The sequence below is a fragment of the Daktulosphaira vitifoliae genome, unplaced genomic scaffold (assembly GCF_025091365.1).
Source record: "Daktulosphaira vitifoliae isolate Bord-2020 unplaced genomic scaffold, ASM2509136v1 Scaffold_1, whole genome shotgun sequence".
Lineage (NCBI taxonomy): Eukaryota > Metazoa > Arthropoda > Insecta > Hemiptera > Phylloxeridae > Daktulosphaira > Daktulosphaira vitifoliae.
The window spans coordinates 66,326,474-66,343,556 of NW_026099572.1; the positions used below are offsets into that span (position 1 = coordinate 66,326,474).

General features: G+C 28.0%; 3 protein-coding genes across 8 annotated transcripts in view; 1 reads left to right on the top strand and 2 right to left on the bottom strand.

Moving 5' to 3' along the window:
* LOC126896427 (cytochrome P450 4C1-like) overlaps positions 1-3,294 on the bottom strand; it is a 35,174-nt gene extending 31,880 nt beyond the window's left edge. The window contains exon 1 of the mRNA XM_050669206.1: positions 3,190-3,294. Coding sequence (XP_050525163.1) covers positions 3,190-3,225 — 36 coding nt within the window. The 5' untranslated portion in view covers positions 3,226-3,294. The remainder of the gene's footprint in view (positions 1-3,189) is intronic.
* Positions 1-13,596, top strand: part of LOC126896429 (uncharacterized) — a 54,883-nt gene extending 41,287 nt beyond the window's left edge. For 3 of the 6 annotated variants that reach the window (XM_050669209.1, XM_050669211.1, XM_050669210.1), the window contains exons 3-10: positions 7,854-8,095; positions 8,426-8,710; positions 9,129-9,275; positions 9,358-9,440; positions 9,538-9,619; positions 9,940-10,250; positions 11,473-11,635; positions 12,406-13,596. In XM_050669209.1, the coding sequence (XP_050525166.1) occupies positions 7,854-8,095; positions 8,426-8,710; positions 9,129-9,275; positions 9,358-9,440; positions 9,538-9,619; positions 9,940-10,250; positions 11,473-11,635; positions 12,406-12,512 (1,420 nt within the window). In that variant the 3' untranslated portion in view covers positions 12,513-13,596. Of the gene's footprint in view, positions 1-3,236; positions 3,314-7,853; positions 8,096-8,425; positions 8,711-9,128; positions 9,276-9,357; positions 9,441-9,537; positions 9,620-9,939; positions 10,251-11,472; positions 11,636-12,405 lie in introns of those variants that run through there. The other 3 variants (XM_050669212.1, XM_050669213.1, XM_050669214.1) reach the window with 3 other exon arrangements.
* Positions 13,597-14,759: 1,163 nt separating this feature from the next.
* Positions 14,760-17,083, bottom strand: part of LOC126895093 (uncharacterized) — a 3,591-nt gene continuing 1,267 nt past the window's right edge. Inside the window, exons 2-3 of the mRNA XM_050666583.1 lie at positions 16,308-16,979; positions 14,760-16,193 (exon numbers count right to left, since the gene is read on the bottom strand). Of these exons, the coding sequence (XP_050522540.1) occupies positions 14,760-16,193; positions 16,308-16,979 (2,106 nt within the window). The remainder of the gene's footprint in view (positions 16,194-16,307; positions 16,980-17,083) is intronic.

The window sequence follows — 17,083 nt, forward strand, 5'->3', positions numbered from 1 at the left end:
AATGAAGTCAAATATGCGATTGGCAAACTAAAGAACGGTAAAGCTCCAGGTCACGACCTTATAACAAATAACATCTTAAAACAACTAACCAGCAAATCTATCCTTAACATAGTCCATATCTTCAATGCCATGCTCAGACTTTCTCATTTCCCCCCACTCTGGAAACTATCAACAATCATAGAAGTGCCGAAACCAGGTAAACCGAAAATTTTAACTTCTTCTTATCGTCCAATCAGCCTCTTCCCTACCTTAGGAAAACTATTTGAAAAACTTCTATTAAAACGTCTTCAAAATATTTCAGAAATAAAAAACATCCCCCACTCTCAATTCGGATTCCGAGCAAATCACTCTACAATACACCCACTCCATCGAATCACCGATGCTATCTCTCTTATATCTTATGATATATTCTCTTAATTAAATTAAATTTTTTACATGTATTCAACCATACTATGGGACGACATTTAATATCTACTATCACAAATTTTATCTTGCACTTAAAATTTTTTACTATACTATCAAAAACTATTATGCCACAAGAACTTAATATATTATTATTATAAACTACTTTATATTAGTTTTCTCCAGTTTCAACTCCTTTTGCAAAACATTGTATAATGTGTCGACTCCCATTACATTTGCTTGTGAAACCGTATCCAGTTTGCTTGTCACTTCTTTGCTTTCTATGATTATCCTTTGTGTCCATTCCGTTTCAATTCCCAACATGCATGAGACCAAATCCAGAAAATATTTTTCTTCATCGCCTTCATTCGTCTCGCAAACATGAATATCAACATTACCTGGTTGTTCTTCTTTTTCTTCCCGTTGACTCATTTTATATTGCTTACAGCCTTTTTTGAAATGATTTTTTTTCTTACAAAATGAGCATATTTTGTTAAAAGCTGGACAATTTTTCCGACTATGATTTCGACCACATTTAAAACAATCATAAGTTATTTCACATTTGGTTTGAACGTTCCGTTTATTTTGAATATCTTGGCCTTCGGTAGTTTTCTTTTAGAGAAGTCAGCGTATTTTTTTACTATACTGGGCATGTTTAACTCTCTAGTATCACTAAACATTTCATTCATTTGTTCTTTGGTTGCTACCAATTTTTTTGCAATATCAATCGCCTTTTCTAATGTCACATCAGATTCGTGTAACAGCTTTTCTTTTATTTCCAACTGATTTATACCAATAATTAATTTGTCTCTAATCATGTTTTTAGTTTCACTGAATTCACAACTCGATGCCAATGTTCTTAATTTTGTGACGTATTCCCCAATGGACTGGTCCGGTTCTTGGTTACAAGAATAAAATTTAAATCGTTCGAATATAATGTTTTTTTTGGTTCGAAATGATTTTTAAACAAAGTTATTACGTTATCATACGTTCTCTTTGTTCGCCGGTTAAAGGTGAATGTATTGTAAATGTCAACTAACTTCTCGACAGCAACATTTAATAGCTAATTTTACCTCATCTGGTTTTTCATAACTGCCTAATTCTAAGAGGAATATTTCAAATTGTTGGTAAAATCTTTTCCAATTTACCACCAAGTTTCCATCAAAGCTTAAATTTTTTGGAATTTTACACTCCATTATTTCTTAACCGAAAACACTTTCAAGTTTTTTTTTTTTTTTAAGAAAACAAAACAATTATTTAAATTAGATACATTTTAGCACGTAATTAACCGTTTAAGACTACGTCAATAATTCAGCACACATTAATTATTTAACACTGAATTATTTTATTCACACCTGACACCATGTTGTAGATTCTTTTATTCCTAAGTTAAAATAAAGAAATCCAAATCTTCTTAAGAAAATAACATTTCAATATACAAACACAGTTGTTACTCACAACACAACCCGGTCACGTCGAACGTCGGTCAACAACTAAATTACAATGAATTAGGAGAAAGAGTACACCACACCCTCAAAAATTGAAAAAAAATTCTAATTTATTAATGAAACAGTTACTTATCCTATGTTTTCCATACAGACAATAACAATCATTTATTTCTAATGTTTTCAAAGTATTTATTTACGAATCAAGTTTGATATGATCGGTTTAAAATACAAAATTAAATCATTTTACTTTGTAATTTAATCATTTTTTTACTCTATTTGTGTGTGCTACTACTAGACTATAATATTCCAAATTTTTTGGTAGCATGTTTATAAATCATTTCTAAAAAAAATGATAGTTAATTTCTCCTGAATTAACTATGGATTTTTACAATTATAATAAAATTTTATAATATGCTCAATTGGGTAAATCTTTTTAATAACTTTGTTTTGATTGGTTCATTTAGTTAAAGCAAATCATTAAAATCAATTAAGTTCTGAATATTTCAATTGTAGAATCTTTTTAAACACCAAAAGTTACTAAGTAATGATTACTATTATTTCTATTTCAGTTATCTATTACGATAAAAATGCAAAAAAATATTGATCTACACTGATAAATTTACTATAAATAGTAATTATAAAACTTCCCAACTGTCGAACTCAAAAATTAATAAAAAATATAAGAGGAAAGGAAAAAAGTCAGAATATTATAGTTGTTGGAATTAAAAAATGAAAGTGAGAGTTACTTTTGATTCGGGGTGTAATTCGAGGGTCATAAAATAACAATGTAAATTTTCTTATGGATTTAAAAAAATCTTAACTGGTAAATTCTCTGGTTCTTATAATATCGCCCGAGTAGCATTATTTTGGTTCACGGTCAGTTCAAGCGACCCACGAGTGCTGGGAGAGTTCAATGTTCAATAATGAACCGTGTAATTTTTAATAAGTTCTAGGAATATTCAACGTTCAATAAATGACCGAGCAATTTTTAGTAAGTGCTGAGACCGTTCAATGTTTAAAATAATCGTACGGATTTACCAAAATTCTTTCATTATAATGAAAGAATCGTTATAACGGTTATAGCCGTTCAAATAGTTTTATTCACTTATACTGTTATGAGACATATTATCTTTTGATTAGTAAATTAATAAAAAAACTTTAAAATAATAAAGTCATAAAATGTTTTTATAATGACTATAGCGCAAATTTAACGTACGAACTTTTGGCGGAATAATCAGACGTGTCATAACCGCTGACCAACAGTTTTAGTTCGCGCGATTTTTATTTGTCATTTAATTTTTATTGTGGTATTTTTACAAATCATCAACGATTGTTTTACCTTATTACAAATTATTTTTTCCGAGACATTCGCCATTTTCACAGCGACTAGAGAACTTGTCAAGACTGCTCTTTATTCACTGTTCACCCTCACACTTATATTTAACTGAAAAGTTCAATAAAATGTAAGTACATTTAATATAAATTTTACAGTAAAGTTAAAAACAGGTATTTTAATTAATTTTAATAATAGCATATATTATTTTTTGGAAAGATAATCATACATTTTAGTAAGATGCTACAACCCGTTTATTAGGAACTACATTTATTGTAATTTTTAACAGATTACACGTGGTAAATTATTTACTAAATGTTTGTATTGTGTATTATGATTAATTATAATTATAATACAAAGTTATTTATTTTTATAAAGTACTATTGTTAGTTAATTATGTTGTTTTGAAAATAAACGATCATACAGACATCTCAAGAATTTCCATGAGCTTAAAATATTGACAATTTTTAATCGTACATCATTGTCGTCATCATCATCTCCTTAGCCTTTATCCCAACTCTTTGGAGTCGGCTCTAGCTTATTTTAATTAGTTTTATTTATTGATTTTTATTCATACACGAGAGACAAATTACTTCTGTATTTCAATATTAAAATGGTGCTTTTTATGTCTCAACATTTTATACATTGAAATACCATCTCTTAAGAAACTGTTGATTTTTAAGTGAAAATCCCTCTATTGTGCTACTCAATAATTTAAATTCACCTCACATTTTAAGTTAAAAAGGACTGCATCTATTTGAATGAGAATTATATTTCAATATTTAAAATTTTAAATGAATAAAAAGTATAAGTTTAAGGTTTTTCATCGTTCAACAATTAACAGGGTTTTATATTAAACAAGATTATCACTCGATTCATTTGTGTATATATTTGTAACCTTTATACTATTAAATTAACAAAAATTTTATACAAATCGACCAATAAAGGGCACATTTAAATCTATGAGAGACAGACTTACATGTAACCTAAGTAATTTTAAGATATAAATAAAACTATTGGCACCAGTTTCCCTTATACAAAAAACAAATCTATATACTTAGTTTGTCTAAAATACCCAATATCCAAAACATTATTATTTTATAAGTTAAATAATAATAAAAATAAAATACTTCTTATAAAATATCATGTTTTCTTTAATTTCCAATATTTTAAAATATGTCTATATAATAAGATAAAAAAAATATTTTACAAAGCATAGCCATGTACTTGATCAAACATTTGAATACTCTAACACTAAAAGGATAATTTCTATATAGTTTTTTAAATGAACTTTTTGTGTTGGCACTAAGTAGTTAATTGATTTTTAACTCAATAAACATTTTTGAACATTGAGTTCAGAGTTTAACCGGAAGTACAATAACTAATAATCATTTATCATTTACAGAAAAATATTTGAACTCCCTATATTTTTTTTTTAGAAATCTGAATGAAATACTCTTTTCTATTAAAATAGTTTTATTTAAAATAATAAAGAAATATAAATATAGTATATTTACTATTATATAATATTAAATTATAAAAATGTTTATACTCAATACATAGTTGTTAATTATTTTTTATAATTTATTTTTTTTAATATGTATATTATTTTAAATAAAATTATTTTATGGAAACATGTTTTATTCAACTTAAAAGATCATTCTATTGAAGTATTCATATCTTCATCTTTTATTTTTATTATTTAGGATATAGATACTAGAGCCTATATTAATCCTGGTGAGATACCAACTAGTTGAATAATGTTTAAACTATAATTGTAACATTATATATTAAATGAAATATGGTTACAATTCACTTATAGAAAGAAAAAACTTAAGTATAGAGCTTAAGATGGCAGTTAACCCAGATATAATTATTTTATTATATTTATTTTTTAATGAAGCGACTTCTACTTTTTTTTGTCTTGCACATAAAAGTTTTTAATTAAATATTAAAGTCTTGCGCTGTTTTATACTAACGATTCTCAAAGTTCAATTAAAATCTCTTAATATTCTTAATTGGTACAATGTTTACTTATTTCCCTTAAATTATATGTATATATTTAATTAACTATTTGTATTAAACTTAGTTTTGTAATGAAATAAAATATTATTAAGTATAAATGAAATAAATTAATTACTTTTAACTAAGGCTCATCAGGCACATAAAAATAGTTGACCAAACATACCTACATTGTATATCTTCGGGAATTTTAATTTGAGGTAAAAAAAAAAAAAAACATTAAAATAAACATTTGATATGCAATAAAAAAATATATAACTATGTCTTTTAGTTGTAATACTAATTTTAATATCTATTATTTGGCTAATGAATAAATAGCTTAATTTCCTTCAAAAATGTCACTTATAATATTGTTTTGTTAGACAACAATGGAAATTATAACTGGAAAAAAGTNTTGTTAGACAACAATGGAAATTATAACTGGAAAAAAGTCAAAATTAGCAATGAGTAAATCTTCTCGTTATCGTTTAAAGAAAAAAGCTACAAATGTAGCTGAAAAACTTCTCAATATAAATTCAAAGGATATAAATCATGAAATCCTCCAATCAACTTCTCATCAAGTAACTTCCAATATGGATTACTGCGCTTCCGTTTCCTATATAAATATTTCAAAAGACCAACAATCTGAAAATGACATACTTCATGATTTACTTAATTCACCTGATCGGAATGAAGATCTAAATGCAAACTTTTATAGTGATTACAGTGATGATGAACATATTAATCCACATTCATCATTTACTGAAACTCCAGATATCAAATTAATTTTGGCTCTTTGGTCAATTCGTAATAATATCACTCATGCTGCATTAAACGATTTATTAAAATGTTTGAAATGTTTCCCTCCATTTTCTGATCTACCAATAAATTCAAGGACCATATTAAAAACTCCAAAAACCACCGTTGTTAAGCCTATAAGTGATGGCATTTATCATTATTTTGGAATAACACAAGAGGTAAAATGTATATATTCAAATAAAAATTTACCTAAAGAGTTTTTATTAGTAGGAGGTATAGATGGATTACCTTTAATGTCAAATCCTCCAAGCCAATTGTGGCCAATTCTTGGTTACTTTTCAAATATTGATTTTTTAAAAGAATCTGTATTTATTATTGGTGCTTATTATGGTACAAATAAACCCAAAGATTGTAATGAGTATTTACTAGACTTTGTTGAGAAATTGAAACATCTATATAATGAAGGAATTATTTTTAACAATGAGAAATATACAGTTAAACTTGATGCTCTTATTGCTGATTCACCAGCAAAATCATTTGTTCTTAATTGTAAAGGACACACTGGTAAAAATTCCTGTGTTAAATGTTTAGTTGAAGGTGTGTGGTTGAATCATAGAATTCACTTTTCAGATTTGGATGCTGAACTGCGTAGCCATGAACATTTTTCTGCTTGTTTATATGAAGATTTTCACCAAGGTCACACAATCCTCACAGAAGTTTCCTATTTTGATATGATATCTTCAGTACCCTATGACTACATGCATGTAATATTAATTGGTGTAGTAAAGAAATTACTTTTATTTTGGACAACAGCTCATCATTATCACTGTCTTTCTTCGCATACTATAAAATCACTGGACGAAAATTTAATATTCCTTTCTCAGTACATTCCTGATGATTTTCAGAGAAACCCTAACTCAAGAAATCATCCATTAAAAGATGTTAATCGTTGGAAAGCTACAGAGCTACGACAATGTATTTTGTATACTGGTTTAGTGTTATTTCGAAATAAAGTTCAAAGTGATATTTATACTCATTTTTTAGGATTATCTATAGCCCTACGAATATTGCTAACAGAAAATATAGAAAAACAGTATTATGATTATGCTAAAAGTTTATTGAGAAACTTTGTTACTGCATTTGGTGATTTGTATGGATTGTGTTATGTTTCGCACAACATACACGCATTGATTCACATTACAAGTGATGCTGAAAAGTATGGTTCCCTTGAAAAAATATCTGTTTTTCCATTCGAAAATTTTATGCAACCTATAAAAAAGAAGGTAAGGTCAGGAGTTAAGCCATTGCAGCAAATTATTCGGCGATATAAGGAACACCGATCTTACTCCATTAGTTTTTCAAATTCAAAGAAAGAACCATATGGTCCAATCTGGGTAAAATGTGACAATAAAAATCGACCATTGGTGTCTGGTGTAGGAGATTCACAATACAGTGGGTGGAGAACACCTAAATTTACAATAAAGCAAATTGTTGTGTTAAACTAAAGAATATTTTAATTATGGTTATTGATAACATTGCAACTTGTTTAACAAGCAAAAAAACAATAATAATTGGTAGATGTTTTGAAAAAATTGAAAATTATTTTATTCACCCATGTAACTCAAGTTTATTAGGAATTTACAAAGTTTCAAAAAAAGGTCCTTTACACAGTTTTTCTATTGACATAATTCAAGAAAAATTAGTTTGTTTACCTTTAGACCTGACACATGAATCAATGGTAGTAATACCATTTGTGCATTCTGTATGACAATTAACAAGGTTAGATTTAATTATAGTGGCTATTTATAAAACAAATATACAGTAGTTGCATTAAAACTCAACAAGTTATAAATATATAGTAAAATATTTTTGAAACTATGAAATGAATTAATTTTTTGTACTTGTTTTAGGACTTGGATTGTAGTACTTTTCAACGAAAAGAATTGCATTCAAAATGTTCCACTGAGTTGGTTCATTGCCAAAAACGGATCACAGGCTGGGAGATGTTGGTATCCTTACAGCAAAAATGAGTTTCTGAGCTCTAAAATTCATTTTAATAATGATCAAATTACTAAAATGATATCAAAAAAATACAATCCAAACAATAGTGATGGGACCTGGTTTATTTCAGAAAAGATTGCTGGCCCATTTGGTAATTCTTTTACACATTTTGATGTATTAGTTAAATTAGATCCATATGAAAAGTATCCCCTGTAATTTAATTTTACAATAAATTTCACTGATTATTTTTTGCAATTTTCAAATGTTTGAAATATAGTTAAGAGTATAAATTACCATCAGTTGTACCATAAACTTAAATCTTTAAATCTTAAAAAACAGGTATTACGCACTTCAAAGTTTTTTTGATTGATCTGTTAATTTAAAAATACAAACAAACTATTAATTATGGTGTTTAACACTTAATTTAAATCTTAATTTTTAAGTAAGATTATTTTCCTTAAATTTTTTCATTTTAATGAAGACAAAGAAATTGATTCAAGAAAAGTTGCTAAAGAATGGTCGGGTACTTCAAATGATTGTGAAAATGAAAGTAACTGTCCAATTAATGATACTGATTATGCAGAGAGTGATGATAGTAATTCATCTATTATTACAAATGTTAGAAACCGAAAAAAATCAAAAAGATACTCCTCAAAATCTTTTATCACTCAAAAACAAACATTGCAATTTCCATGTCCCCCTAAAAAAAAATTAAAGGGCAATATAGAATCTCAAAACAAAAAAAGAAAAATATGTTTACAAGCAGGTAATTATTATAATTAAGTTATCTATTATTTNCAAGCAGGTAATTATTATAATTAAGTTATCTATTATTTCTGTAATTTAAAAACATATATACTTAATTTTTATAAATGATATATGTATCACTGAAACATAATTTTTTGTTTTTATTATAAAGTACTTATATTCCATTATATTCCTACATAAAAAGGTTGCTATAAATTAAAATTTATTTAAGGAGTGTAGCAATGATAAATGTTTTCATAGAAAATTGAAATAAGAATATACAATAACCTCTTATTTAAATAACTAATACATTTCATGTGTGAAATTTCTTAGTATCTAAATTAACAATTTGTATAATATATAAATGCTAGTTTATATGGAAGTTAACTGTGTATATTATTTGTCTTAATTTTTTATTACTATCATTAATCTATTAGATCATTCATCAGAGCTCATCACTGGTGATACTACCAATGACTATTCTATAGCTGTAGAATCATCACAGATGGCTGCAGAATCAGAAGACATGAAGCTACTAGAAGTTTTAAACAATAGTGATGACTTGAGCATGTCAGAGTTCAAAGGTATTATAAAATAAATAATTTTAAATACCTCTCTACCTAATTAACAAATAAATGGTTATTGATAAATAATTATTGAATTTAGATGAACATTTTTGTACAGATTCTATTGAAGATACTCATTCTAACATAAATCAACCGATAATTATTGCAATTCCTTCTCAAAATGTAAGCTTAAGAATAGATTTACAAAAAATCACTTAATATGTTTGATTATTTTATATTTATTAAGTGTAATTTTATAATTGTAAACTCATGTACTTAGTTGCATGATGACAAAACAGTAGATAAAAACACTATGCCAAATAATCAAGCAGAATTTGTAGAAACAACACATGTTTTGCCAGGTGCGTACTGTTATATAAAGTATATACATATAATTGGAATGCTACTAGTCACAATTGTGACTAAATCCAAAATGTTTAATTATCTGGGAACATAAAAGAAAATGTTATGAATAATGTATATAACATTTCTAATTTATTTAGAATAAAAACTTTAATTACATTTTACAAATTATACAAGATGAAATAAATGATATAATCATCGTTATAAAGAAAAAACCCTATTTGCTGTTATTTAATATAAATATTTAATAACTGATCTACTAAATATTAAAAAAATGATGTTTTGTCAAAATTAAAAAACATTTCATAATTACTTTTAGATAATTTGAATGACACCTCATGTTGCTGTAGTCTGATCAAGGATCTTATTAAAAAACAAGAACAGTGTTTTATTCAACAGATTATGACAAATTCGAATCAGGTTAAAATATGCAATTACTTAGAAAACCTTGATAAGAAAATTAATAAATTATTGGAGAGTGACAAAAGGACACAAAACTTATCTTATCCGCTTCCTAAACTTCCTGCCCCGTTTCTTGAATTAATACCCATATCAAGTATGGCCAATTTAGAAGCTGTTGAAAAACTTTTAACTCCAGACTACAACTTTGGTCACAACGCTGAAGAATTTGTAGGTTTTTTTGACACAATTTGTTATAAATATTTACATAATCAGTACTAACCACGAACTAAAATAAAAAATAGACTTGACATAAATAGATCGGCGGCAATGGATAGTGCGATATAGAAAAATTCCGTAGAGGCAATATCTGGCGAGCAGTTAGCTCTAGCGATAAAACATGTTTTCAAGATACAAAATTTTAATAACGGAGTGGGATAATTAGGAAAATAAGTGTAAAATAATAGACGGCAGCGTTTATTCAAAATCCTCCTACGATAAATTGTATAACGAAACCGGATTGCCTGATAAAGCCTCGTGTCCAGTCTATTTTATCTTAATTTATGGTTATAACCTTACAAATGCATTGATAGTTAAGTGCATGCATGTTTTAATTATTAATATTATGCACGCACCTGGATCAGTTCATAGACGCAACGCGTCCCATTTATACAGTGTCATTTTGGACAAATTTTTTTTAATTTTAACTATTTTCCAATAACGCCACTGAAACATTGATGTTTATTATAAATCAATTGATTTCAAAAAACGTTTAACAATAACATACAGGAAATCAACAATTTGCTTTCCAGGCGAGAGTCCAGCTTGCACTAACAGGAGGGGTGGATTAATAATATATTTATATATATATATATATATATTATTTATATAAAGCCATCAATGAGCTACTCTGTATTCATATCTGTTGCTTTCAATTGTACATATTTTTTCTTGTTTCATTCTAAATAACAGTGTCCGGCTCAAGGGCGGGGCTCGTTCTCTACTCGTGCCTCGCACAAAGCATTAGCATAGTTATTTTCTTATGACCCCCTCCAAATAAAAAAAAAATAGCGTTTAACATATAATAATTTTTACTAGGAGGATCTATCCCAATCAATTCCCTCCTTCTAGACACAAGGATCCAGCAAAACCTAGTGCCGACACTGATTAATAATTATTGATCAGTATTAATACTTCTTATTTATAATCAAAATACATAATTCTAGTTTTTATTATATTTTTAATATTTATCATAAGCTCTTATTTTATTTTAACTGTCGTTTTACCAATAGTTGTAGCAATATAATTTGTACCTTCTTTTGAAAATGCATAATTAACATTTTCAAAATATCATTTCAAATAGAGTATATACACACCTCATTTCCTATTGAAACGACACTGAGTTTTTAGTGTTCATAACGACTAAAATATTTTATCATTTTTTTCTTTTCAGAAAAATTTTTTGTTGCTTAAAGTGGCTACCATTAAAAATTTTAGTACATGTACGAGAACAGCATTTGATTTTTGTATGACACGAGAAATGGCCGCAAATTTTAGTTTTTGTGGCAAAACTAAACAAGCTTTTAATAAGCTTCACATTTTTAAAGTACTTCGTGGTATGAACATTAAATTTTAATAAATATTCAAATTGAATATGTTGATATATTGATAGCGCGCTAGTAAAGCGAACTAAATCTGAAAGATTAATTTTGAAACCACAAAGAAAAAATAACTTTTTAATTTATAATACATTTTTCATAGAAAAATTTACTTGTATGATTTTGGGGTGTCGCGTGTACAGATCACGCTATGTTGGTTAAAATACTGTCATAAAATACGCCATAATGTTTCAAATAATATGAATATTGTTGGTGGAAATCTCAAACAGACTCACTCCTTTTTATTGCAGTGAAAACATACTGGTTATATCATAGCACAATTAGTATTTTTATTCTTCTCTAAATAACAGTTAAAATATCATTGGATAAAAAGAGATAAAGAGGATGCTACAACCTGTATACAGGAACGACTCTAATAGTAAATTTTAGGGGGTGTGAAGTGAATTTTGCCGTCTAAGTACTTTCGTGGGTACAAAATTACACAATTTATTCTAAAAATTCCGACTTAAGACTTATGATTTAAGTAATTTTTTGGGGGAGTCCCCCACTTTTCAATGAAATTGCTCCTTCTATACAGCATGTTTTACCTTTACTCCATCAATCTGTAGTATAGATATACTACATTGTTCAATAAATAAAGAAAAACAAGTCAATTGTTACGAACAATGGGAAGTCATCTCCTCACTTTTTGAATCCTTTTATATTCTATACAAATATATTTATTAGTTATTATATGTACTAATGTTTGTTTATTTTTTATTTTTTAGATGCTATGTCTGGCCAAATCATAATACCTGAACACGAAAAAACATTTAACAAAATAATAGCTAATATTTTAAAGCATTCTGGCAATAATAAAGCATCACAGCAATAAAATCCTTTTTTTTTTTTTATTATTCAATCAACATTTCATTTTTTTGTAAATGATTTTTAAAATTTATTTACTTAGATTATTTCACAGTTTTTTTTATTAATAGTAAAAACAAAATATAGCATTTAGGAATCAATATAAAAACAGTAAAAAAAAAAACATGGTAATCTTATGCCATCTTATTGAATGCTACTTATGTGTTTTACTTCTTTTGTTATACTTATGGCAATGATTTTCATTTATTCAATTTCATGGAAATTAAATTAAAATTACTAATTGTTTTTATAACCACAGTAATATTTTTTGTTATATCAACTATTGCAATTTCACAATTTTCTGTACTAATATTAACTATATATTTCTTGTCTAAACTGTATAACACCTTAGTGATTAACTTATTATGATAAAAAATTTTTATTGGATTTTTTTGATATATATTGTACAACAATAAATCAAACTGAGTTACAGTAAATAAATGGCTGACATTGCTAACATCATTATTTTTATTTAAAATTAACTATTGTTATTAATTTATATTAATTATAATCAAATTGTATGAATGAATTGTTTACTAATTATCATTTAATATAAAATAAACCTAAAATTCGAAGGTTAACTATTTTATTTTATATTTACATATAATATATTTTATTTTATACATTGTGTATATAGTAATACAATTTATTATTTTAAAATTATAAAATGTTTGAATATTTACAAAACCTATAAATTTAATTTTAAATACCGTAACTGCTAATGAACTAATGAACGCTTAATGAACCGTCGTAGAGCTTGCTTTTATTGAACTAATGAACGATTATTGAACTGTTATCGAGGGTTTTATAGTTGAACCGAGGAACGGTCTTTGAACTCTTACTGAACTTTTGTAGAACTCGGTTCACCCCATGTTAAAATCCGTATTCAAATCTCATTTTGAACCGTGCTGTGAACGGGTTTTGAACTGAGTTCAGCACCGTTGTTACTATATTAAATGAACCCAGTATGAACTCGAATTGCTACTCGGGTTTGAATCCCTCTTGTGGCCAGGAAACGGGTTAGATTTATAAAAAAAAACCAAATAATAAAAACATGCATCTAAATAAAAAAAAAATATACTGATTTGGTCATTTTTGATAAAGTGATAACAGTTAACAAAGTTATGAGTTTTATACACTGGACTACAAGGAACTTCCATCAGAAACAAAAATATACTATTCTAAATCAACTTTTCTCGATGTTTTCAAATATGCAATTAAACTTTTTCTATCACTTCTAAATTTTAATATTATTACTTATTATTAAAAAATAATTAAGAACAAAAAAAATTGTTTTTAATTAATACTGATTTTGATTATTAATATGTTAAAATAAGGAAAATTACATATTTAACCTAGTTTTTTAATAGTTTAAAGTTGATTGTTGTAAATGTTTAAAATGAAAAAAAATAATTTATTGTACCATAACTTCTAGCTCAATTGGCAAGTTTGACATTGACATCATTAAATAGAAAATTTCCTAGTAACTTTTGGTGTTTGAAAAGATTCTGCAATTGAAATATTCAGAACTTTAATGATTTACTTTTGTTGCGTCTGGTTCAATATGTATAATAAATAAATTGATAATTACGAATGTTTATTAATTGTGGACTGTATCTTTTATTATTATTTTATTGTAAGCTGGCGACTTTTCCGCGCACGTACGTATATCGAGCATAACTGGTCTTATATTGGTCGGAGACCATCATTATTATTGCTNCGACCATCATTATTATTGGTATCGCTTAATCGCGTGATAACGAGCGCGAACACACCGCCTACCTTGAAATAACACATTTCAATAGAATCAATATAAAGTACATATAAATAATAAGATTATGACAAACAATTGACCCACATTCATGGCCAAAAATATAAACAATAATTCTGTAAAACATTCTCAGATAAATAACAAATAATTAGAACTTAGAACTAACATATCATGCTTTAAATAAATTACAAATAATTAAATTAATATATAAATAAATAATAAAAATTAAGGTAACTAAATTTAGCAACAAACATTAGCTTCAGGACACTTTAACAATGAACATATTTTATAATAGAGATACAAATAATATATAATACATTACATACATAAAAAAAAAACAACAAGAGTTTATATCACAATATTTAGACTAGATATTATTGTTATTTTTTTTTTCAAATCATAAGCATTTTAACATAATTTACTAAACATACATTTTAAACATTTTTAATTATTTGAACTTGCTGTACAATTTCCCTCGAAAGGTAATGGACATAATTGACGAACAGCTCGTTTATATACACCGGTTGCTGTACGGATAGTAGCCACTCGTACGACACCGTCAGAACCACTATGAACTTCCATTATTATTCCAATTGACCATTTTAAAGGGGGCAAGTTTTCATCACGCATGAGAACTACAGTGTTTTTCTTCAAACCAGGACCATTTGATTGTGACCATTTTTTTCGCTCTTGTAACTGATTGAGATACTCGTTCTTCCATCTAATCCATATTTTTTGCGTAATTTGAACAACACGCCTCCAGCGAGTTAGTCTGTTCTCCATAATATTCGTTACGTCACGTTCGGGAAAAGCGGATAGTGAGTCACCTATCAAAAAATGACCAGGTGTTAAAACCGATAAGTCACTTGGATCCGTGGAAAAAGGTGTCAACGGTCGCGAATTTAATATGGCTTCTACTCGAACAAGTATTGTATATAACTCTTCATAGTTAAACAGAGCATTACCAATCGATTTGAGCAAATGTGCCTTAACAGATTTAACAGACGCCTCCCACAATCCGCCAAAGTGAGGACTACGGGCCGGAATAAAATGCCATTGAATTCCTTTATTACTTGATTCATTTTTAACTTCTGGTTTAGCTAAAAGTTCATGCACTTCTCGAAGTTGTCGATTAACCGCAACAAAATTTTTTCCGTTATCTGAATACACGTCCGTACAATAACCACGTCTATCACAGAATCTCCGTAACGCATTAAGGAAAGACTCCGCTGTCAAATCGCCTACTAATTCTATATGAATAGCTTTTGTGACAAGACAAACCCAGATACTGATATACGCTTTAGTCTTAGGCGCGTTTCTTCGCAAACTAGACCGCACAAACACTGGACCAGCAAAATCTACGCCACATTTAACAAAGGCTCGCGCTGGTTCGACTCGGTCCTTAGGTAAGTCACCCATGATGGGCTCAAATACAACCGGTTTGTATTTGAAACATTTGACACATTTTCTAGATATATTTCTGGCTATATTACGTCCATTAATCGGCCAATATCTCAAACGTATATTAGCTAACATCGCTTGTGGACCGGCGTGTAATGATTTTTCGTGTTCATCCAGAAATAATAATTTTGTAAAAGCACTATCAGCGGGTAACACTATCGGATGTTTTTGAAAAAATGATAGTGAGACGGCATGTTTTAATCTACCGCTTACCCTGATTATACCATCGTTGTCTAGAAATGGTTTAAGACGAAAAAGTTTATTTTTACTGGACACTAATTTTGAGTTTTTTAAGTCACACAACTCAGTAAAAAATTCTTCTTGTTGCGCTACCTTCACTAATCGTTTAAGGGCATTTTCAATTTCTGTAGCTTCAACAGGACCATAAATATTAGTGTCACTCGATAAAAAATTAGACTTCACACGAAGACAATAAGCCACAACACGTAAAAGTTTACTTAATGAAGAAAATAATTTAAAAATTTGATTAAAAGAATTATTTTCCGTTGTTAAGAATAAATTAGTAATTACTTTTTCTTCAGACAAATATTCACTTTTATAAGTAAGTTCTTGAAAGTTACTTGGCCATTGAGTATGTTCCCCTTTCAACCAACTAGGTCCGTTCCACCATAAATCTAAACCTTTCATTTGTGATGGAAAACAGCCTCTTGACACTATGTCCGCTGGATTGTCGCTGGACGCAACATGCCTCCATTGTGAAACAGACGTTAACTCTTGTATTTCACTTACTCTGTTTCCCACAAAAGTTTTCCAACGAGACGACGGAGATAATAACCAATTTAATACCAGTGTCGAATCTGTCCAATAAAAATATTCATTTATAGGTAACTGTAATTTTGATGCATATTTTGACATAAGGCGAGCGGCCAAAAGCGCAGCTAACAGTTCGAGCCGAGGTAACGAAACTACCTTTAATGGCGCGACTCTTGATTTTGCACACAATAAATTTATTACTACTTTACCATAAATGTCTGTAGCGCGTGTGTATATACAAGTACCATAGGCTTGCATACTTGCGTCAGCGAACGCGTGTAATTCTAGTTTTTTAATTTTTTCGATGCCGAGAACTAGACGATTGATTTTAATATTATTAATTTGCTCCAGTTCCACACGCATTTTTGACCAATCTTGTTGTAATGGAATAGGTAAAACGTCATCCCAATTTATTTTTTGCAACCATAACTGTTTGTAATGTTGCAGAATTGATACAAGTTTTTTTATATATTTAAATCTTATAAATTAGAGTAGAGGTGTGTGCAATAGGTGTAGAGTATTTTCATAATTTT